The following is a 23,173-nucleotide window of genomic DNA, read 5'->3' as shown; positions in this document are numbered from 1 at the left end:
GCACGCGGCAGCACCAGCTTGTGGCATGGGACTTACGTCTGCCAGTCATGATTGCAGACCGCAATCCCTACGGCATTTGGTGGCCTCTGCTGACATAGCTGAAGTCCTTAGGCAGCTGTGCTTGTCTGGAGCTGCGTGGGACCACTCCTCTCGCTCACCTCTCTCTGAATAGTTGCACAGTCTACATGGGCTGCTTAGGGGGGGGGGGGTACCATCTCGGCCTAAGGTGATGGCAATGGCATATAGAGGTCCTGGGAAGTGCTTGGTTCTGACTCACATGAGGTCTTAGGGAAGGGCCTGCAGTGGTTTTCTGACGGCCTCTGTTCTGCTCACTTCCTCTGAACTTTCTACACGCTCCAAAGGCCCTTCCTACTAGAACCTCATTCTCCAACGTGACTTGAAGGTCTTCCAGCCCCTTCAAGAGAGTGGGCATGCCAGGGTGGCTAAGAGGTGGTTCCTGGCTCTGCATGCTTCTGCCTGGCATGCCTCGATTGGGCTCTGGGCACTTGGTGCTTTTTTTTTTTTTTTTCTCCTTTAATGGTGCTGGGGACTGAGTCCAGGGCCATGTGCACGTAAGGCAAGCACTGTACCATTGAACGTCTCTGGCCTCACTTTGTGCTTTTTTAGGAAGAAGTAGAAGACCCTGTTCTAAATAAGATGGTGCTTCTACATAAAAGCCCCTGCCACAGTCGATGAGACTTTGTGTCAGTTCTGAGGAAATGAGAAGCTGCCATGGACACTACTGCCTGGCCGGGCTGCCTCTGCCTCCCGAGTGCTGGGATTAAAGCCGTGCGCCACCACGCCCCGCCCTAGGCCAAGTTGCTTTCTCCTCCAGCAGCTACTGTGGGGCTCTTGGCAGCTTCCACCTTCACCACCCTGCTCTTAGCAGATATGTGAGTTTCTACTGTGTGTTTTACACTGAGTAAATCTTGGAAGACAACAGAGAAATGCAGTCACCCCCTCCGTCTGATCTCCTAAATCGACCTGTTTGGGGGGTTCAGGTGGCCAACAGTAAGTTAAGCAGTATCGCAGAACTGCTGGGGGCAGACAAGGAAGGGGGTCACCCCTCCTAGCTGGCAGAGGACGAGAAGCCTAAAGGACTCACAGCAATCTGCTTGCCTCTACCTCTTGAGGGCTGGGATTAAAGGCATGCGCCACCATGCTCAGCTAACAAAAAAATCTTAAAGAGCCAAACTCATGAGCCATTAAAAATAAGAAGTAAGAGACTGGGGTGTGTGTGAGGGGTGTGAGGGTGATGTTGTGTGTGTGGAATGTGTGTACATCTATCTGTGTGTGTGTGTGTGTGTGTGTGTGTGTGTGTGTGTGTGTGTGTGTGTCTATATAGTGCTTACCATTCACCAGGATCTGTGTTCACCCCTAACACCTCTCACAAATAAATACACAAATCAACACAATGTTAAGCAGCTTCTGAGAATGGAAACAGGAGCATGGCACACTGGCCAACATGCGTGCTCTAACCCTCAGGGTGACAGGTGACCTTACCTTGAGAGACAGTGAGCCCGTTTCTTTGTTCAGTGACAGGTCAGCAGACAGGGAGGTGCCATAGTCCCCGCTTTCCGAGGTAGACAGGTTGCTGCAGTCCGAAGCCCTCTTAGAATGGCACGGAGCTACAGAGCTGGGGAGCTCCAGGCCACCGTTGGCCATCTTCTCCCCACCCAAGGTCTCCAGGGCGCTGCTGTTAGGCCGGCTGTGGTTTGCCTTTGGGGACTTACTAGCTGCAGGACCAGGGCTCTCAGCTTCGTCGGTGACTTGTTTCTCTTCGGCCACCTGAATTCTGGCATCCATGGACAGTGGCCGGGACTTCCGGAGAGGAACAGGCACCTTTAAGTCATTGTCACTCGTGGGCACCACGTCTGTGGGGCTGGTGGTTTGGAGGGCTCCATCCTCTGAGGGTTGGCTACAAGGCCCATTCACAGGCTCCTGAGGCTGGCTGGGAGGCAGCGGGGCAGAGGGAGCCTGGAGAAGCTTGTTGGAGTTGAGGCTTGGCTGAGATGCGTCGGCAGATTCCTGAGTGTGGTCGACCAGGGGCTAGGAGAGAGTCAAGGCTGAGCTGCTGGGGTTCCAAGGCAGTAGTTAGGGCGCACTGGTGACAGGTCAGCAGAGCGGGACAGGGGTCACAGAGCCTAGTCTCCACCACTCCCCCACAGCCTCTCTTAAACAAGCTACTGGCAGGGTGAGGACTCTCATAGTTGCAATTTCACCTAATCACTGCTCCTATCCTGTGAGGCAAACAGGCTGCGGCCAGCTGTAGAGAGGCCCAGCCAATTGTCACAGCATGGGGAAATCCTCCTTTCTCACCTGAGGCCAGGTCATGCCCCCTAATTTCTCAACACACACTGGCAATCTGATTTTTCTGATTTTTTGTTTGTTTGCTTGTTTGTTTTGAGACAGGGTCTCATGTAACTCAGGCTGGCCTCGAACCTGCGGTGTAGCCGAGGACGGCCATGACCTTCTGATCTTCCCACAGGTGTGCACCACATACCAGTTTTATGTGGTGCTGAGAAAGACCGCAGGCATGTCAGGCCAGCACTCTACTGACTGAGCCACATGCCCGTCTCAGTAATTTGAATTTTCACATGGTATCTGATGAGTTCTAGATGGCAACTTACTCACATTAAGAAATTACATAAAGTGCCAAGCAATCCCACCCAGGGGCTGGATTCAGCCAGCCGCACCTTGTATTTTAGTTTTTTGTCAAGGGGAGAGAGCACTGGAGTACTGCTATAATGAACCCAAACACTCATTTCTTGTGAATAGAAAATAAACGCCTACATGAAGGTGGAAAGAAGGCTATGGGACCTCCTCCATCTGAGTGAGAACCAAAAACAGATTTGCTTTTATTTTTGTTTTAAATTTTTACAATGAAGCCTAATTCTAATTAAAAATTTAAATTAAAAATAAACAGAGCCACTGGGTGTGGGGGTGCACGCCTTTAATCCCGGCACTTGGGAGGCAGAGGCAGGTGGATCTCTGTGAGTTCAAGGCCAGCCTGGTCTACAAAGTGAGTCTAGGACAGCCAAGGCTACACAGAGAAACTCTGCCTTGAAAAACCAAACCAACCAACCAACCAAACAAATAAATAGAGCCAGGTACAGCGGTGCACACCTGTAATCCCAGCACTCAGGAGGCAGAGGTAGGCAGGTCTCTGAGTTCAAAGCCAGCCTAGTCTACCTAGTGAGTTCCAGGCCAGCCAAGGACATATACTTTGTCTCAAAAAAAAAAAAAAAAAAGGAGCTGGGGTTCCGCTCCATGAAAACTCAGACCTGACGCACCGGGGTCCCTCTAGGGTGAACAATCCCCTAGCAGAAGCTCCTGGATTGAACTGCCAGGCCAGGGGCCCTAGGACAGCTCTAGGTCCCTGCATCCTGGAGAACCTGGATCTGACCAGCATTTGCTTAGCCTCACCTGGGTGCCGGTGTTCGGGACCCCCAGCCAGTTGGCCCCAGGAAGCAGAAACGAATCCTTGCCCAGACTCTCTCCCAGGGCGGCTGTGGCCCACCCTCCTCAGCCCCCAGACTTACCGCAGCAGCATCCACAGCCTCCTCCTCTTCTCCGTCCTCCCTGGCATCCTCCCTGGCATCTTCGATCTCCTCCATCACCTCGGCCTTTGCCTCGGCCACCAATTCCCGAAGAGCCTTGTTACTGGTGACGCCACTGACAAAGGGATGCTGAGGAGAAGACACGCTCGTGTTAGAGCCGTTTGGGGCCAGTTGTGGGACGGGAGTGGCAGCGGGATCTGATCTTCAAGCCGAGAGGACCAGCGGGGGTCCCAAGGCAACACGTGAACCTGAAGCTGGAAGCGGAACTCAGAAAGCCTGCAGCAGGTCAGAAAGTCCTGCAGGTAGAGGGAAGAGAGTGGCCCCCAACTCCAAGACTCAGGCTGAGTGACCCTCAGCATGCCACTCCTCCTCTCTGAACCACAGCCTCTCCAGTTCCAAAGGACAGACAGACAGATGGTCATGTGGAATCCACGGGGAACCACGAAGATGGAAGGAGACAATTCACATGAAAGAGCCTTGTAAAGTCGGGGTCCAGCCCATGTTTTTCCTTGGGCTGGAGGCGGTGCCATTTGTGTTTGTTCATGTTCTTTTTGACCCATGCTTCTACTCTGCTAGCCCTCAGTTGCTTTGTTCCATCCAGTTCTGTTCCTTTTTTTTTTTTTCCTTCAGTTTTTTGAGACAAGGTTTCTCTGTGTAGCCTTGGCTGTCCTGGACTTACTTTGTAGACCAGGCTGGCCTCAAACTCACAGCGATCTGCCTGCCTCTGCCTCCTGAGTGCTGGGATTAGAGGCATGCGCCACCATGCCGGGCCCTTGGGGGACCTTTCTAAGAGGGGAGGAATTACATTCCAGCTGGGACCCAGGAGATGTGGTGGGGGAAAGTTAGGGGAAACGCCAGGCACAGAGTGTTAGGCATAGGCACAGCCTTCAGAGCCCCTGAGCTGGGCCTGGGCTTGGAAGGTGGAGGAAGTGCTGGAGATCAGAGGCTGTGTCTCGTAGTCAGGCAGAGGAGGCTTGCGGGGAGCCGGGGCAGCATGCACAGCCCTGGGCAGTGGGGAGCCATTCCCTGTTCATGCTCAGAAGCTCTTACTCAGTAGCATGTGACTCTGGCTGCTGAATGTTTCCAGAGGTCCCGAGCAGGCACAGAGCTAGCCAACACGTCACCGGGATGGGCAGGGTTAAGTGTGCAGACTAGGGACACAGCCAAGTCACCTGGGATAAAACCCGGCTCCCACTGCCAACCTGGGCAAGTCAAGAGACCCTCTCTGTGCCTTAGTTTGTTCATCTGTGGAATGGGGACAACAGGTTGGCTGTTCTAGGTGTTATAGTGAGTGTTCAAAACGGCATCATTCCCAATAGCACCACTACCACTATTACCATTACTACCGCCACTGCCACCACTATAATCCATTATCATAACCACTATCACTGCCATCACCACCATCACCACCACTACTGCCACCATTGTCATCATCACCACCATCACCACCATTATCACCATCATCAGTGCCATCAGCAGCATCATCTTCACCGCCACCATCATCCCTGCCATCACAACCACCATAGCCGCCATCACCAGCCCCACAGCTGGAGCAGAACAGTCTGTGCAGCCGTTTCACACTCCTAGCCATTCTTCTGCCAGAGCACAGTTCTCTGAGGAATGAGAAGAGCCAAGGTCGCCAGAGCCTCTGAGCTCAGCAACACATGACCCGAGCAGGACACCCCAGGGCACTGCTCTGCAACAACTAACGAGGAAGTGGCAGAAACCAGCAGTGCGGGCCGGGCTTCTCAGAGTAGAGGCTTTCATTGGGCACCCCACATATTGACCAAATTAGCAGCTCTTGAGGAGAACCATCTGCTCAGCCTGCCTGGAGCTCAAGGCCCCTAGGAGGAGGAGGGGAGGGAGGGACAGCCTTTCACGGAGAGCCAGTTAAGCAGGGCAGCTCCCTGCAAGGGGCCCTGGGCAGGTGGCTGGTATGTGGGCAGCCCAGCCAGGAGGACCAGGCCTTGATGTGTGTCAAAGCTCTGAGAGACAAGGAACAGGCAATATGGCCTGTGCTACATCAGTCCACCGCCTCTAGGTGGGGGTACAGAGAAGGTTTTCTAACTCAAATGCTGGGACCCTCAGAGGCCTGGACCCGGGAACTTGGCAGGGTGGGCAAACACTCCATATGCTGCACCAGGCATTCATGACCCTACAGAAGGGCACATCAGAGCTGGCCTCGCTGTCTAGCCCTCCAGGAAGAGGGATGGCTGCTCAGAGCCAGCTCAGCTGCCAGCACGGAGGAGGCAGCACAGAGCTTGCCAACTGGCACCCCTCTTTGGCCAGGATTTTTGCTGCCACTGAAACAGATGCCCTTTCCAAGTGAGCCTATTTTCTCTCTATGCACTGAGAAACCACTAGGGGGCGTGCTCAGATAAAAAGTATACCCTGCCCCTACCCCAAGCTGCACCCTTTCTCTTTGTTTCTGTCTTCCTTTCTTCTTTTCCTTTTCTTTTCTTTTCTTTCTTTTATTTTTATTATTTATTATTTATTTATTTATTTATATTTTTGGTTTTTCGAGACAAGGCTTCTCTGAGTAGCCTTGGCTGTCCTGGACTCACTTTGTAGACTAGGCTGGCCTCGAACTCACATCAATTAGGCCAACCTCTGCCTCTCGATCGCTGGGATTAAAGACTTACACTACCACGCCTGGCTCTTGTTTCTTTCTTTCTTTTTTTTTTTTTAACCTTTATTTTTATGTATGTGTAACAGGTGTTCCGCCTGCCTGCATGTCTGTGCTCTATGCATATACAGTGACTGTAGAGGCCAGGAGAGGGCAATAGATGCCCTGGAACCCAAGTTACAGACAGCTGCGAGCTGCCATGTGGATGCTGGTCATTGACCTTGGGCCCTCTGGACAAGCTTTTAAGCACTGAGCCATCTTCCCAGCCCTCCTTTGGGCCTTTTTTCTTCCCTCCACTCATTAGAAGCAGCTTCCCAGAAGCGGTCAAGAACACAGATTTCAGACCCAAGTCACTAGAATGAGGACCCTAGCTGTCACTTGCAGCTGTGTGACCTTGTGCTGGAGGAGGCTCTGGTCTGGGCCATGGCAGCACACAGGAAGCTTGTTTGCATGGCAGTAGGAGTCAGAGAGTGACACCATAAATGAGTGTGTGTGACCTTGCAAGGGATACCTCTAGTATCCTGGCCACACTGTACCCCTAAAGGTCCCACAACTTTCACCATAACACCCCAAGACAAAACCAGAGCCCCCTCCAGCTGCCAGGCTTTGCCCATCGTAATGGACTAAGACTTTCCGAGGCTATGACATGAAATAAACACGTCCTCTATGATGCCTTTACCTGATAAGAAGGGCAAGTACCAGCCATGCTAATTGAGGGGCTCTGCTGTTTACACAATTCCTCTGCGAACAGACTCAAGTTTGGCACAATAACCAGTAAACAAGCCATCATCTAAACCTAGGGCACAGCAGCTTTGAAAGTGGTCCCATTGGGCTGGAGAGATGGCTCAGTGGTTAAGAGCACTACCTGCTCTTCCAAAGGACCCGGGTTCAATTCCCAGCACTCACATGGCAGCTCACAACTGTCTGTAACTCCAAGATCTGACACCCCCACACCAATGCACACAAATTAAAACTAAATAAAAATATTTAAAAACGAAAGAAAGAAAGAAAAGAAAGTGGTCCCATGAAGATGGTCCACCTTGGACCTGTTCTGAAGGCAAAGGGACTAGTACTCATGACAGGTGGAGAGGGAGAGAGAGAGAGAGAGAGAGAGAGAAGGGATGAGATGAGCAGCCACTACAGAGTGTGCCTGAGGAGGGGTCTGAGTGCTCTGCGTGGCTGTGGCAAGGCTGAAGTGGCTCTGGGCATCCAAGGAGCTGCAGAGACAAGGGTCAGAGGTGGATTGAGCTGGAGATTAGAAGCCAGGGGGCCCCACAGGCTGGCTTTGGCCATCACAGAGAGCCCCAGCACTAACCACATTCATCGGTTGTACGAGGTGGAGTGAGTGAAGGAAACAAGACAGGGAGTGAGCAGTGGGGAGAGAAGGGGCAGCAAAGGCAGATGCCAGCCAGGGTGGGGTGACAGGAGTGACAAGGCCTGAGCTCACTGCTACCTCCCCACCTAGGAAAACTGCTGTGGAACCGTTAAGAGAAAGCGGAACAGGTCATGCCGAGAATGTTTTTCACATGAAGAGCGTTACGTACACACTCTTACTGGCTATTCATCTGACCAAGAGAGAAACTGAGGCACAGAGACAACTGCTCACAACCCCTGGTTAGGTTAGCACCTGCTGCGGGACACTGGCCCAGGTACATCTGGGCAGATGAATGCGGACTGCACCACCAGTCCCCAGGAGTGGCTTAGCCACAAGAGATACAAAATGACGGAGAGCAACAGCACCCCAGAAGCAATAGACACAGGGCCGAGGTGCCCACAGTCAAGACCTGCACCATTGCTGGCATTCCAGTCAGGGACTCTCCTTGGAGCCCAGTGTGCTCAGGTCTGGAAGAGCCGCCCTGTGTTGCTTCCATCTAAACAGGTGTTGGAGGAGGCACAGCAGGTCTGAGGGCGCCTGGGCAAACTGAGGCAGGGCTCCTCCCCTCTGTCGCTCTCCTCTAGGCCCTGCACTCTCTCTCCCACTGCATACTGAGCATCTCCTGGCAGACACCGCTTCAGCTAGGAAGTGGAAATTCCTGGCTCCGGCCAAGGATCCGGGCTGCCATGTGGGATGGGACAGCTGGTCTCTGCCCCAACAGTGTCAGGAGGGCCGGATGCCCAAGCACAGGAGGTGCTGTTTGCAGGAAGCAACTGGCCCCAAGTGGCTTTGGAGCCTTTGGGTCTGACACTGACAGCAGCCCCATCCCCCCAAAACAAACACAACTCACTGGAGGTGGGCCTTGAGGAAGGCTGCACTTACAGAAGTTTCAAACATTAAGGAAACAGAAAGGAAAGTCTGAATCTCCTAGCACGTAGGCCCACTTCTGTTTTGCTTTGTTTGTCTTTGAGACAAAGTCTCTCTATGTAAGCCTGGAACTTGCTATGTAGACCAAGCCTTAAACTTGCAATGATCCTCCTGCCTCTGCCTCCCCGGTGCTTGACTGACAGGCGTGGCCCACCACACACACCTAGCCTCTCCTTCATGTTTAATAATTCATTGGACACATCAAGACTCCCCCCCAGCACAGTACTACACAGCTGGGCTTAGCACCTGACTGTGTGTCGTTTGATCCCCACAATCCCCACTTACCTCCAGCAGCTGTGTAGCCGTGGGCCGGGTTTCTGGGTTCTTATCCAATGCTGCCTTCAGAAAGTCTCGGAACTCGGCAGACCTGGGAGGGCAGGGGTGAGGGGTGGGTCGTATCGGGTGTTTGGAGACACCCTTTGTAGCATGTATATCACTGTCCCGATCCGGACCCAGAAGTCTAAGAGGAACCCAGACCGGCTAGGGAATGAACACGGAGGTGTCAGAATCCTGAACCCAAGTCCCCAGCCCCAGCCCACAGCCATGTGGCTGTTGGGGCTCTGTTTCTGTGTCCCGGGACACAATGGGATCTCATCCTGGCTAACTGGCCTTGCTCTCATATCTAGTATACAAAGTCGGGGCGGGCAGTTCAGAACGGCCCGGAGATGCTCCACCCCGTACCCCACTCTAGAGTCTGCGGTGCCAAAGTCAGACACTTCCCCTGGATACCCCAGGGGCGCCTGCCTCACGCCCTCACATGTCCTTGGACTTGAGACCCTCTACAGCTCCCCAGCAGTTCTCTCTCCTTACCACTTGGAGGGTGTGAGCAGCGTGGGAGGGTCTGATTTGGCAATCTTGAGCAGGACCCGCATGGGGTTGAGCTCGTGGTGTGGGGGCTCGATCTGCGCCATCTCGATCAGCGTGATCCCCAGGGACCAGATGTCAGCTTTGTAGTCATAGGGGGCGTCCTTCATGGTCTCACAGAGCACCACCTCAGGAGCCATCCTGAGCCAACCAAGGAACAATAAGGGCTAAGAATTGGGCCCCTGTGAGTGCTGCTTGTAGCCTCAGGGTCTGGAACACCACCAGCACCTCATTGGAGGTTGGCGGCATTTGAAGCCGTGCTTTGAATTACTGGCATCCCATTGTCTTCCTCAAGGGTCTTCAACAGCCCCTGCCACGGCCCGCTGCAGTTCCTGGAGCCTACCACAAGGTGGCAGCAGCAATCCAGAACAGAGTCCTGGGGAAGGGGCAGGTGGGTGAGGGCAGAGGAGGAAGGTTCCAGCAAAAACAAACGAGGTGGGATGTTGGGGTAGACAGAGTAGGGCAGCACAGAGAGAAAGGGGGATGGGAGGGGGAGAAAAAGGAATAACGGGTGGGGTGGGAGAGAAAGAGTTAAGAGTAATAAGCCAGCAAGGAAGGGGCTGAACACCGTGGCGAGTTGTAATAACAGAACACAAAGCGATCAGGGGGAATTGAGTAAGAGAGCTATGGGCTTGGGGCTGCACATGTGGGAGAGTGGGTGGGTGCTCAGCTCCACACATGTGCCCGCTGAGGCCAGAGGCAAGACTTCAGGTGCCCACCTCTACCAGAGAGCTTTCTTTTTATAGGTGTTTTTAAGTTATAGTTTTTGAAAAAGGATGAGACACAACAGGCAAGAGAGGCCCAGGATGGTTTCTTGCGAGGCCAGGGAGTGAATAGTACACATTGTTTTCCTGCCCTGACCCGTAGCCCAGCACCCAGAACACAGTACATGTGCGAACAAACCAGGAACTGAAGTACCTTTTCAGTTTATTAATGGGGTGCTTTCCATGGTAACCCCGGTTTATGGATGAGGCATGAGGAAGTGAAGCCACTCTGCTAGGCACAGGGGTCCCCAGAAGTTGACTGCTGGACCCACACCCAGAGGGCTGGCTCAGGGGCTCCCACACACAATCCACCCGGAGGTAACCGTGGCGTGCTGGGCCTGCCAACCCACTCCAACTCACCAGTAAGGCGTTCCTATGAAGGAATCTCGCTTCTGCAGAGTTTTCAGATTCTTGGCAGACACACCGAAATCAGCTGCAAGACAGGAACCCCAGATAAAATCGCTGAGAGATTCTTCGCCACCCTCACCCTAGGCGAGGGCCCAGGGATGCAGCGGCGTGTGTTTTTCTACCCAACAAACAAGAGTTTTAAAAATTAAGGTGGGCAGTGGTGGCGCACGCCTTTAATCCCAGCACTCGGGAGGCAGAGACAGGTGGATCGCTGTGAGTTCGAGGCCAGCCTGGTCTACAAAGCGAGTGCAGGACAGTCAAGGCTACACAGAGAAACCCTGTGTCTCGAAAAACCAAAAATAAATAAATAAATTAATTAATTAAACTAAACTAAAGTGAGCATACTCCTGCGGCAGGCACCTTGCCACCAGCTGGGAGTATGAACTGGCTAGCCCCTATCACAATAGCCTTTTTTAAAAGCCAGACACAGGAGGGGTTAGTGGCCCACCCCTATAATCCCACCACTGGGGAAGCAGAGGCAGGCGGGGCTCTGTGAGTGCGCAGCTAGCTGGTCCACATAGCAAAACTCTCTCTTTCTAACCCCCCACACGGTTTTCCAAGCCAGGGTTTTTCTGTGTACTGTGATATCCAGGTATTGCGTCCCCCATGGTACTAGGATGCCAACCCTCGACTCCTAATGGCTCATCTAGGGGCTGTCCTGAGGATTGAACTGGCCCATTCACAAAATGACTCTACTCCCAGGCCAGGTCATCATGAGTTCTCCATAGAGGAGCCCCCAGTTACTGCCGAGGGCAGGTCTCCCCTGAGAATCATCCGAAGCTCTCCTGGGTGTGGCCATGAGGCAGCTCTGTAGTCCTAGGTAGTGCAGACTAGACAGCAGGGTGTGGGTGTGTGCGTGTGTGTGTGGTGTGTGTTCCCAAGAGTCAACCCTCTGCAGTAGGCTGTCACTTCCCAGGGCAGGACCAGAGCTGCTAAGGGTGAGGTTCAGACATAGGGGAGCCTTCAGCCTGCTTGGAATGTGGTCCCTCAAGAGTTCCTGGTATGAATGGGGATTGGGCTTTCCTTCCCTCTGGGTCAGCCTGGGTACCCGTGATCCTGTTTCCCCACAATCAATCACTATTCCTGTCTCCTGGGGAGACGCTGGTTGAGACCCTGCGGTGAAGCTTCCAGAAGTTGGCCATTCCACTCCCATGCCAGGTCCCTGGCTGGGCCTTGCCACGCCTTCTTCAAGAGGGAAGGGGAAATGGGAAACCACCAACCTCCACAACGACAAGCTGGCCCCAGGGCCATCCGGAAGCAGGCACCACGTCAACTTTTAGGGTAGGTTATTCCTTCCTCTTCACAAAAAGGGACCCAGTGTGGAGGGTGGGGTGGCTCCTCCCAGCAGCCCAGGACCTCAGCCCTGGGCACCCATGGTTTGGGGTGTATATGACCTGTGCTGGAGTACGTGAGGGAGTCCCCTGAGCAGGTGGACAGCTGTCTTGAGTTAAGTCAAAAGGCATTTTGAGCAGCCTCCTTTCATAAAAGCATGATTCTCTTTCTCCATTTTAGAATACGTTAGAAACAGGGCGGCAGGGGCAAGAGACTCCCTATGCTAGACTGGAACTTCTATAGAGATGCATTTTGCCCGGTGCACAGCTCTAGCCCTGACAACACTCCTGCAGCAAGACACCCAACAAGTTTGTTGAGGGAACATTCTCATAGTCACAGCTAAGGGAGCACACTCACGCCTAAGGGAGCACAGTCACACCTAAGGGAGGACAGTCACTGCTAAGGGAGGACAGTCACTGCTAAGGGAGGACAGTCACTGCTAAGGGAGCACAGTCACAGCTAAAGGAGCAGTCACAGCTAAGGGAGGACAGTTACTGCTAAGGGAGCACAGTCACAGCTAAAGGAGCACAGTCACTGCTAAGGGAGCACAGTCACAGCTAAGGGAGCACAGTCACTGCTAAGGGAGCGCAGTCACAGCTAAGGGAGCACAGTCACAGCTAAGAAAGCACAGTCACAGCTAAGGAAGCACAGTCACAGCTAAGGGAGCACAGTCACATCTAAAGGAGCACAGCCTCAGCTAAGGGAGCACAGCCTCAGCTACTAAGGGAGCACATTCTCAGCTAATGGAGCACAGCCACAGCTAAGGGAACACAGTCACTGCTAAGGGAACATAGTCACAACTAAGGGAGCACACAGACTTTGTTGAAAAGTCTTTACTCATGCAGCATTGTCCCCCACTCCACGGCCTGGCTCTCCATGGTTTTGGTTACCTGCTGTCCACCCCAGGCTGGGACCATTACATGGGACTTTTAGAAGTAAGATATTATAAATAGCATCCATTATAGTACATAATTATAGTTCTATTTAGCCACTAAATATTATTGTTAATTTCTTACACGTCTACCTTATAAATTAAACTTTGCCGCTGGCATGTATGGATAGAAAAAACATATTATGTGGAGGATTCTGAGCCACCCATACGGTCAAGCCCCCATGTGGGCCTTGCATTGTGTCACATATGTATAAGCAGGGACTACTAGATGTGTGGCTTTCTAATTTTATTTCACATGTATGTTTTCTTGCACGTATGTATGTGCACCCCTGCATGCCTGGTGCCTGTGGAGTGAGAAGAGGGTCCCCCGGAAGTGGAGTTACAGGTGTTTGTGAGGCACCGTGTGAACTAGGTCCTCCGGAAAAGCAGTGTTTGTTCTTAGCCACCGAGCCTTCTCTCCTGCCCCAATTCTTTATTACATTTTATTATTTTGACCTCTATATGGGGAAGGGCAGGTGTCATGGTGTGCATGTAGAGGTCAGAGGACAAACTTGCTGGAGTCCATTCTCTCCTTCCACCATGTAAGGTGGATAGATCTGACGTCACCAGGCTAGGCAACAGGTGCCTGGGCCAGCAGGCCGCCTTCCCGGCCTCGCTGTATGCTGTGGGCAGCAACCCTGGTTCTGGCTATAGCTGTCCACAGACACTTAGAAAACAGACAGATGCTTCTGGAGGCATCATTCGGGAGACTGACAAACTGAAAGCAAATGAACTCACGGCTGGAGCTTGGTTAAGTCATGTGGCTCCTCGGCTACGTAATAGCACGTAGCCCTAAAGGAGACACGCGGCTGCGTCTGGGTATACCCGACCAGAAGTTAACCTGTAACGCTCTGAGACACAGAACACACAGAGCATGATTCCAGAAGCATTTAAAGAATGGCATCTGTATACTACGTGTACTCAGCGGAGCCTAAACTCACAAATGAGGGGTTTGGGTGGGGGCAGAGCACAGAGGTCCTTCACCTATTTAGTCTTGTTCTTTTCACAGTTTTATCCTTGAAGACATTTTTGACGGAGTGCACTGTTTTCACGCTTTAGAAAATAGCAGTGTTACTGTTTCCTCTTATGTAAAACACAGGATGTGGTGAAGGGGGACTTCAAAATCTGCTGGGGGTGCACATGCTGGGAGCAGGAAAAAAGGAGCCAACGTAGTGTGAGCTATTCGAGACCCCACGGCCCAGGAACTCCCCACAGGAGGCTCCTGGAGCCGGCACGCTCCTCCTGAAATGGCTGGCTGGAAACATGATGCGACATACTTAATATCCAGTCCAGAGTTGTCACCGGTAACCCGCCTTGCATGTGCATGAAGTAACGATGCCTGTGGGCAACACTTGAGGATATGGGGAAATGGCGGATACTGTTGGATTTTTAAAAGCAGATGTCAGCATTCTGTCAAGCACAGAAAGATGAAGTCACCGTGGTCCCACTTATCTGAGGATCTCCCAGTAGGAGGGTATGTGAAGAGGAGCTGGGAGAGAGGATAGTGCGTAGAGGGAAGCAGGGTGGGGTGGGGTAAGCCAGAGGGAGGAAGTGTGAAGATGGGTACACAGTGGAGCTGATAATGTTTTAAGGATTACAGTTGACAATAACTGACTCAAATCAATTAGCAGGGCTGGTGGCGCACGCCTGTAATCCTAGCACTCGGAAGGCAGAGGCAGGCAGATCTCTGTGAGTTCGAGGCCAGCCTGCTCTACAGAGTGAGTCCAGGACAGTCAAGGTACACAGAGAAACCCTGTCTGGGGGGTGATGGGGGGAGGAAGAAATCAAACCACTTTTAAATGTTCTTTAAGAAACAGTGGGCAGCCGAGGTGATGGCCACAACAGTCACACTGATCACTGTTACCCGGCACTCCCTAAGTGTGTGTAGTTCTTGTGTTTCAGTTAAAAATATTTAAAAAGACAGTCTAGGGGCAAGAGATGTTAGCGAAAGTGCTTCCCTCTGCCCAGCATGCTAAGCTTAGCATGCCCTGGGCTTGAGTCCCAGATCCACACCAATATAAACTGAACAAAAATACGTAGGTATTAACTTCCTGACTCACACTTGGGTCACTTCTGACTTCACTACTGAAGGTGTCATGATGAATACCTTGAGGATCATGAGTGTGCCCTACCTTCCCATGAGTGTGCTCCACCTCCCCATGAGTGTGCCCCACCTCCTCATGAGTGTGCCCTACCTCCCCATGAGTGCGCCCCACCTCCCCATGAGTGTGCCCCACCTCCTCATGAGTGTGCCCTACCTCCCCATGAGTGCGCCCCACCTCCCCATGAGTGTGCCCCACCTCCCCCACGAGTGTACCCCACCTCCCCCACGAGTGTGCCCCACCTCCCTCATAGGTGTGCCCCACCTCCCCGAGTGTGCCCCACCTCCCCCATGAGTGTACCCCACCTCCCCATGAGTGTGCCCCACCGCCCCCATGAGTGTGCCCCACCTCCCCATGAGTGTGCCCCACCTCCCCAGCTCAGTCCCCATCTCTTTCTTAGAGACCTCACTATACGGTCCCGGCTGGCCTGTAATTTGCTATGTAGACCAGGCTAGCTTTTAACTCTAATCGGGATTAAAGGCAAGAGCCACTAGTCCCAAAGACTTGAAGTACTTTTTTATACATGTATAAATATCTTCTCTTGAGGACAAAACCATTTCATGTGTGCACAGGAAAACAGTTAACTTGAAATGTTTGAAGATTCACAAGAAGCTCTGTTCCTTTGACCCCAGGTGATCAACCCGGGCACAAGACCCAACACTTTCCCCTCAGAAGCCAGGAAGTACAGAGAGGATTAGGTGTGGGGTGGGGGTGGGGGTGGTCCCATAACAACCTGGCACAGTCACCTATAGCCCGAGGGCTCCTGACACAGGGCATGGTGAAAACTGTCCCATCCAAAAACCCTATGGCAGTAGTCAGGCTCCTCATGGGACCACAGGGAAGCAGGCCCAGAAAAGGCTGTGCCCTGCTGGATCAGAGGTGGGAAAAGGAGATTGGAAGCTCCTGTCGGCCCAGGGCTCCCACATCCCCTTCCTCAGGATCCTGGATAAGGTTGCAGCAGTCAGTGGTCCAGCTAGATGCATTAGCAGGACACTTTTCCTAATTATAGGATGAATTTGCCCTCTGAGGCGGGGAGGTGTCACTGCAGCGACAGTACCAGGAAGGGAGGTAACAGGATGCTAATGTGATCACAGACACACTGCTTTGTTTCTCTAGGCCTCAGTTTCCTCACCTGTTACACACCCGTTTTATCCAGACAAGAAACCAGCAGGACTATTCCACCACGGCAAAGCTTTCTATGTAATGTCTGTCTGTTTGGGAGCAACTATATATGGCCTCCTAACCAAGCCTGTTTGCTCACACGCTCCCTATCAGCATCAGCTCATTACTGACTTTTTTTTTTTTTTTTTTTTTTTTGGGCCTCTCTTCTCCCCACATCACCCCAAATCTCAATTACAGAAGCAGTCTCCTGAGCTTGCTTCCTTCTCCACCCCCTCATTCCCACATTGTCTTACTGGCTGAGAACAATGATTTGTTTCTGGGGCAGGCAGGGTCCTCTCTTCTTCTGGAAAGGCCATCTTGCCCACCACACGAACACTAAAAGGAAGGGCTTCCATATTGCGCCCCCCTGCCCCTCCCTCCATGCCAGAGACTGACTACAAGCAGGGCCAATCACAGCACTCACTCCTTGGGGAGGCGGGGCAGAGTGCCAGGCTGGGCCAATCAGAGCCTTTCACTAGCATTACTGACACCACGGCCTCCAACAGTGTCTAGTTTATTGTGTAGGTGCTGGTGGGAAATGTAGAAAGGCAGGGAGGCCAGGAAGGCCTAGCAGGGCTCTGTGTGGCTCTGACCAACCGCATACCCCTGGCTGCCTCTTTTTCTCTTTTTGGCTCCAGGAGATAAGCGCTCACTGACTTCACACACAGGAGATGGGCTTATGTGTTCCCCAAAGAGGCCACAAAATCCCCCTCTGTAAAATGCAGCCAGTGGCTTTGGAGGATGAAGAAGCTACCAGGTATTCAACAGCGGCACGACAGTGCAGCTGCCACCGTACCCACTTAAGTGCAGCTCAGCTTTTTGTGGTTTTAGTTTGTCAGCAAAACATTATCAACCTAGCTCTTTAAGAGTCAAGAAAGAGAGGCCAGGCATGGTGGCGCACATCTTTAATCCCAGCACTCTGGAGATAGAGGCAGGTGGACCACTGTGAGTTCAAGACCAGCCTAGTCTACAAAGCGAGTACAGGACAGCAAGGGCTACACAGAGAGACCCTGTCTTGAAAAACAAACAAAAACAAATAGAGAAAGAGTCAGGCTGGCTGGTTTTATGGCAACTTGACACAAGCTAGAGCTATCTGAAAGGAGGGAACCTCCATTGAGAAAAACGCCACCGTAAAACCTCACTGGGCCTGGGTGTGGGAGTGATGTCCTCCACCCGCTTGCCCTCGCCACCTGTGGCCTTCAGGAGAGCTGGCCCTGCGCCTCAGCTGGACAGCACAGAAGAGCCACCCCTAGTGGGGCGGGGGATGGGGTGGTGGTGTAGGCGAGCAGGCCCAAGTAAGTAGGCCTAGTGGGCGTGAGCTAGGGAAAGCTGCCCCCCCACATCTGCCCTCAGATGGAGTGGGTGCAAGAGTGAGGATGCCTTCCCTCTGCTCGCCTCTTGCCCCCTTCAGCAGTCAGGAGAGCCTGCCCCCAAGGGCATGAGAGAGGGAGAGCTGACCCTGCCTTCTGCTGATGGTGATGGCAGCACTGGGTGGCCTAGCAAGCGCAGTGCTGGAGAGCTCGCCCTGGTGGTGCAAATAAAGACAGCCCGTGGGCTGACCAGCTCAGCTACCAACCAAGCCCAGACCCACGGCTTTGGGTTGGCTCAGCCCAGAATCTACATTGTCTGTGAAGGGGTGGGAAATGTGGAAGGGCTGGTCCTGCTGTCCTAGAGCTGCAGGATCTCCATGACACAGGACAACAACAGGATAACCAGGAGTAGTCCCCGTGAGGACCCAACACTGATGCTGTCACAGAAGCCAGCGATCTCCAGCCAGACCATGACTCATTGCAACGAACATTTGCAGGTGAAGTCGTGTGGACAGAGGGATGTACTGTGGGAAGCACTGGTTTCCACGATGTTTTCTATCATGCGTTTTGTCTTCTTTATTCCTGTTTGTGCAGGGGGCGGGGAGGCTGCAGGGGTGGAGGGCGGATACAGGAGATGAGTGGGACTGAGGTGCTTGATGTGACACAAAGAATCAATAAAAAGTTATGGGGGAGGAAAAAAGACCTCAGTGTAGGGCAACTTCTTTTTTTTTGTTTTGTTTTGTTTTTTGTTTGTTTGTTTGGAGACAGAGTTTCTCTGTGTAGCCTTGGGTATGCTGGACTCACTTTATAGACCAGGCTAGCCTCGAACTCACAGAAATCTGCCTGTCTCTGCCATCCTGAGTATGCCACCATGCTTGGCTTGTAGGGCATTTTCTAATTAGTGATTAATGGGGCAGGCCCAGCCCATTGTGGGTGGGGCCATTCTTGCACAGGTGTCCTGGGTTCTATAATAAAGCGGGCTGATCAAGCCATGAGGAACAAGCCAGTCAGCAGCACTCCTCCATGGCCTCTGCGTCAGCTCCTGCCTCCAGGTTCCTACCCTGTTTGAGTTTCTGTCCTGACTTCCTTCTGTGATGAACAGTGACGTGGAAGTTTAAGCCAAATAAACCCTTTCCTTCCCCGTTTGCCTGGGTCCTGGTGTTTCATCAGAGCAATGACAACCATAACTAAGACAGATTGCATTCATGTACCCTTTAGTACAATGACCCTGAGATAACCCCTGTTGTCATTCCTCACTGTTGCCGACGTCCACTGCCTAATTCATAAATGACACTTTGCTGTAGGGTGTGTGTATAGGAAGGAACCTACTCCTCAGAAGGTTTGCTGCTACCTGGGGTTCCAGATATCTCCTGAGGGTCTTGGATAATGCCCTAGACCTATTCTGCTAGAGCAGCAGTCAGGGGTGCCAGGTTGAAGTGAAGATGGGGGTGAGAAGCAGGTGACTGGCTCCCTGCTGAGCTACTAGCCAGGCCTCCAGCACGGCAAAGGGCCTTTGAGTCAGGATCCCTAGGTATCTGGACCGACTAAGCAATGGCAACGGCAGACATGACTGCTGCGGACTTGCTCGCGCTGGGTGTCTGAGCTGCTGGACCGCTGACTGGCACCTCAGCCCTTGAAAGACCACGGAAGTTGTGGCATTTGCCTCATGTCCCACAAGGAGCGCCTGGATGTCAGGTCTCAAACAAGGGACAAGTCTCACGTGGTAGCCGCAGATCCTCCCAGGACTTCTCACCTTGGGGGTATGCTAAACCTCTCTCTCCCAGGGGCTAAGCTTTGGCTTCCCTCCCCTTGCCTGGTCCCTACACAATTCTTGCCGTCTCTCCCCTGGCTCCTGTACCGATCTGGTTTAGCCTGCTGGCCACTCATCTCATAGCAGTCCACCATGTTTGCTGGCCCTCTCAGCTGTGCGGGCCGACAGGGCGAAATGCTGCATGAAGCGACCCCCACCCCCACTCCCAGTCCATGAGGCAGCACTTTGAGTGTGGAAAGCCAGGCTCAAAAGGGGTAGGTGACCCAACTCTGATGGGACAACGTAGAGAGATCCTTTCGTTCCAGAGGCCACACCCTGACAATATCCCAACGTCCTAAGGCTGCAGATTCTCTTTCTGAACAAACACAATCCAACTGTCAGTGCAGAATGGCGCAGCTGGAGCCAAGCCAGACTTGACAACAGAGGAATCTCAGAGGCAGGAAACCCGAGACAGCGGCAAATACTCATCACAAGGCAGGAACAGGTGCCCAGCATCTGCCCAATATGACACTGCTGTCATTTTACCCCTTCAGTCATCATAACTCTTCCAGAAGGATCCACTGTTATACCCTCGCTGCTGATAAGAGCTGGGGTCTGAACCACTAACACTCATCTTTGGACCACACAATGGAACTGGCAGAGGCAGGACTTGAACCAGGCTTGTGGAGTCTGGCTGCCATACTTTGCAGCTCACCTATTCTCTCACACAGTATGTGTGCAGATGTCATCTCCCACACCCTTGCCAGGGAGAAAGAATAGACAAGCAATTCTTCCAGGAAGCTCTGAGTTGTACAAAGATATGGGGGTAATGAGAGAAGCCTCAAACAATCCCAAGTCAGGGGGAGCCCCTGGCTCTATTCTTGATAGCTGTGGGTTCTCTCTGAGCCCTCTGCCAAATGCTGCAGAGCACACCTCCGCTGACTGCGCCCTTTCTGCCCTCACCCACAGTTCTCATGGGGGCTCTATGGCACAGCTTATGTATCCCTGAAACACCAAGACCCCCACTAGAGAAAGTAAAAAGGCTGACACGTCTATCCTGGAAGGACAAGGCTGAGAGTAGGGAATGGAGCAAGGAACTAGTATCGGACACTCCTGGGCAGTGGAGCCGAATGCTATCAAATGAGTCAGAACCAGGGTGCCACTCCCTACTGCATGAGCTCTCTCCACCCACCTGCACCCAGCAGCCACCAGGATGCACACAGAAGCGTTGCCAGGCACCCTGGACCAACATGGTAGATATGTCCACATAAAGTCGGAGGTGCCGGGCGTGGTGGTGCACGCGTTTAATCCCAGCACTCGGGAGGCAGAGGCTGGTGGATCACTGTGAGTTCGAGGCCAGCCTGGTCTACAGAGAGACCCTGTCTCGAAAAAACAAAAGAAGAAGTCGGAGGTACCTCCAGGCTCTCTCCCCTGACCCCTCCTGTGCTGGCGACTGTATGGTAAGCGTGTGCTACCCATCACATGGCGGAATTACAGGCATATTAGTTAACGGTGCAGAAGGGAAGATGAAGGGCCAGGGGTGCTCAGAGCCACACCTCTGGAGAATGACAATGGGCAACAGTGGAAGCAGCAGGCACACATGTGGCATTTAGCTACAATCTTACAAAGAAAAGGAAGAAAATGTGGTGCGCACCTTTAATTACAGCACTTGGGAGGCAGAGGCAGGTAGATCTTTGTGAGTTCAAGGCCAGCCTGGTCTACAGAGCAGGACAGCCAGAGAAACCCTGTCTTGAACCCCACCCCCCCAAAAAAATCAATTCTGAGCTGGGTATAGTGACACATGCCTTTAATCTCATCACTCAGGGAGGCAGAGGCAGGTGGACCTCTGTGAGTTCAAGGCCAGCCTGGTCCACAAAAGTGAGTCCTGGACAGCCAAGGCTACACAGGGAAACCCTGTCTTGAAAAACAAAAACAAAAGCAAAAGCAAAAAAATTATAATAATAATTCTGATACTTGGTTTACCTTCTATCACACTCACGGTTGTATCTGTGGATTCAACCAACAGTGTATTGAAACCATTCAGGGGGAAAGCAGCAAGATGGCTCAGCAGGTAAGGTGTGTACATATGGGGTCTCTCCCATTTGAGTTTGTCAACCTGGACGCTAGGGCCAGGGTCTGGCATCATGAGCTATGTGTATTCCACTCGATGCTGGCCAGCATCCCTGGCCTCCACTCAAGGTTCAAGCAACGCCTTCACCCCGTGTCTCTGTGCTGCCAAATGTCCCCTGGTCCTGGCTCTAGAATGGCATGTGGTCCAAGGCCAGAAGAAACACTGATGGTACCTTGTGCAGGGGTAGCTGTGTGAGTGAGGACCCCATACTCACTACCAGGCCTAGGCCCCACCCCCTTCTGCTGCAAAAGCCAGGAGGCATAGCCAGGACACCTTCAGTCAGATACAGCTTACCCCGCAAGCCCTTCTTACCCAACCGGATGTCCCCCTCCAGGGTCATAAGCACATTGCCGGCTTTCAGGTCGCGGTGGATGATCCTCTTGCTGTGCAGAAAGTTAAGAGCCTCCAGCATCTGGCGGCACACAACCTGAATCTGGGGCTCGGTGAGGCCTCGATCCAGCTCTGGAAAAGAGAAGCACTCTTGTCAACTGCGCAGCACTCGCTGGGCCAGCACCAGGCCCTTTCCTGGTTGATACCCTGACTCTACCACAGCACCAGCACCAGGCTCTTGCCAGATCTGCACTACACTGTCTCTAGCACAGCAGTGGGAGCACTGCCAGGAGCCCGTTGGCATAGAGACCAATCCTGGCCCCACGATGCAACCCTGGGGCTGACACAGCTGTCCTCCCTAGTGCACAGATGTGGTCACCAAGGCTCAAAGGGGCTACTTGCTGAAGGTCACTTTAGAGATCCAAGGTGTTAGAATTCAGCTTAGCCCACTGAGATACAGGACGTCTGTGGCAGGACTCAGAGCATCTTGGTGCCTTTTGTTGTGGTAACTGGTACAGAAAGGGTACGTGGTTTTGTAGGTTGGAAGTCCCAACAGCATGGCATCACCTTTGAGGTCCTCATGCTGCGCCACATGGTGAGACAGCAAGTGTGCTAGCATGCCACTAATGCCACCATAGGGGCTGCCTGACAACTCATATTACCCTAATTTCCTCCCAGAGCCCTACCTCCAAACTTTGTGGGTGAATCTGAGGGTTGAACACATGGGCTTAGGGGGACACGCTCAAGCCACAGCACAGTGAGTGCTTGTCATGGGCAGGGTCAGCTTTCTCTCTATACCAGGAGAGAGGAAGAAAGCCAGAGGGGGAGGGAGGGACTAGTCAGAGCTGGCAAGGAGTACGATGCAGGACTCAGGGCAAGTCCCGAGTCCCCAGAGACTTAAGACAGACTTACCCAGCATGATGGCATCAACAGCTCCCCCGGGGCAGAACTCGATCATGATCTGTAGGAAAGAAAGCAGCACCATGAGCCTGGCCAAGCCATGCACCCCAGTGTCTGTCCCACTTGCCCCTCCTGCGGGGACATGTCCACCTGTCCTCCGCTCCCCACATTCACAGGAGCCTCTGGTACCCAGGGAGAATGCCATGGTACTTTATCTTTCCAAGAAAAAGCAAGTTGGGCTGGAGAGATGGCTCAGTGGTTAAGAGCGCCACCTGCTCTTCCAAAGGTCCTGAGTTCAATTCCCAGCAACCACATAGTGGTTCACAAACATCTGTAATGTGATCTGATGCCCTCTTCTGGCCTACAGGTATACATGCAGAAAGAACACTCTATACATAATAATAAATAATTAAATATTAAAAAAAAAAAAGAAAGAAAGAAAAGAAAAAGCAAGTTGCCACCAAACGTGCAGCTTCAGCAATGGCTTCTACAGCCAGGTCTAACGGCCCACATGGCCCTCCAGCCAGCCCAGAGCCAACCCTGCTTCCTATGCCCATTCAACTCCCTAGGCTCTAAGTCCAAGAGCCTCAGGGAACCTCCTTACCAAAGCCAAGGTGGCTGCAGCCTCTCAGAACCCTATGCCAAGGCCACCTGCCAGAGCCCTGCCCCAGCTGACTCAGGCCATCAGAACACCAGGGCCTG

At 52.7% G+C, this 23,173-nt stretch overlaps 1 protein-coding gene across 1 annotated transcript in view; it reads right to left on the bottom strand.

Annotated features, from left to right (window-relative positions):
* Positions 1-23,173, bottom strand: part of Stk10 (serine/threonine kinase 10) — an 88,070-nt gene that overhangs the window by 22,143 nt on the left and 42,754 nt on the right. Inside the window, exons 3-9 of the mRNA XM_051167314.1 lie at positions 22,484-22,532; positions 21,554-21,703; positions 10,477-10,549; positions 9,299-9,493; positions 8,774-8,855; positions 3,543-3,689; positions 1,504-2,049 (exon numbers count right to left, since the gene is read on the bottom strand). Coding sequence (XP_051023271.1) covers positions 1,504-2,049; positions 3,543-3,689; positions 8,774-8,855; positions 9,299-9,493; positions 10,477-10,549; positions 21,554-21,703; positions 22,484-22,532 — 1,242 coding nt within the window. The remainder of the gene's footprint in view (positions 1-1,503; positions 2,050-3,542; positions 3,690-8,773; positions 8,856-9,298; positions 9,494-10,476; positions 10,550-21,553; positions 21,704-22,483; positions 22,533-23,173) is intronic.

Source organism: Acomys russatus, chromosome 25, assembly GCF_903995435.1.
Source record: "Acomys russatus chromosome 25, mAcoRus1.1, whole genome shotgun sequence".
Taxonomy (NCBI): domain Eukaryota; kingdom Metazoa; phylum Chordata; class Mammalia; order Rodentia; family Muridae; genus Acomys; species Acomys russatus.
This window is presented reverse-complemented; position numbering and strand designations above follow the sequence as displayed.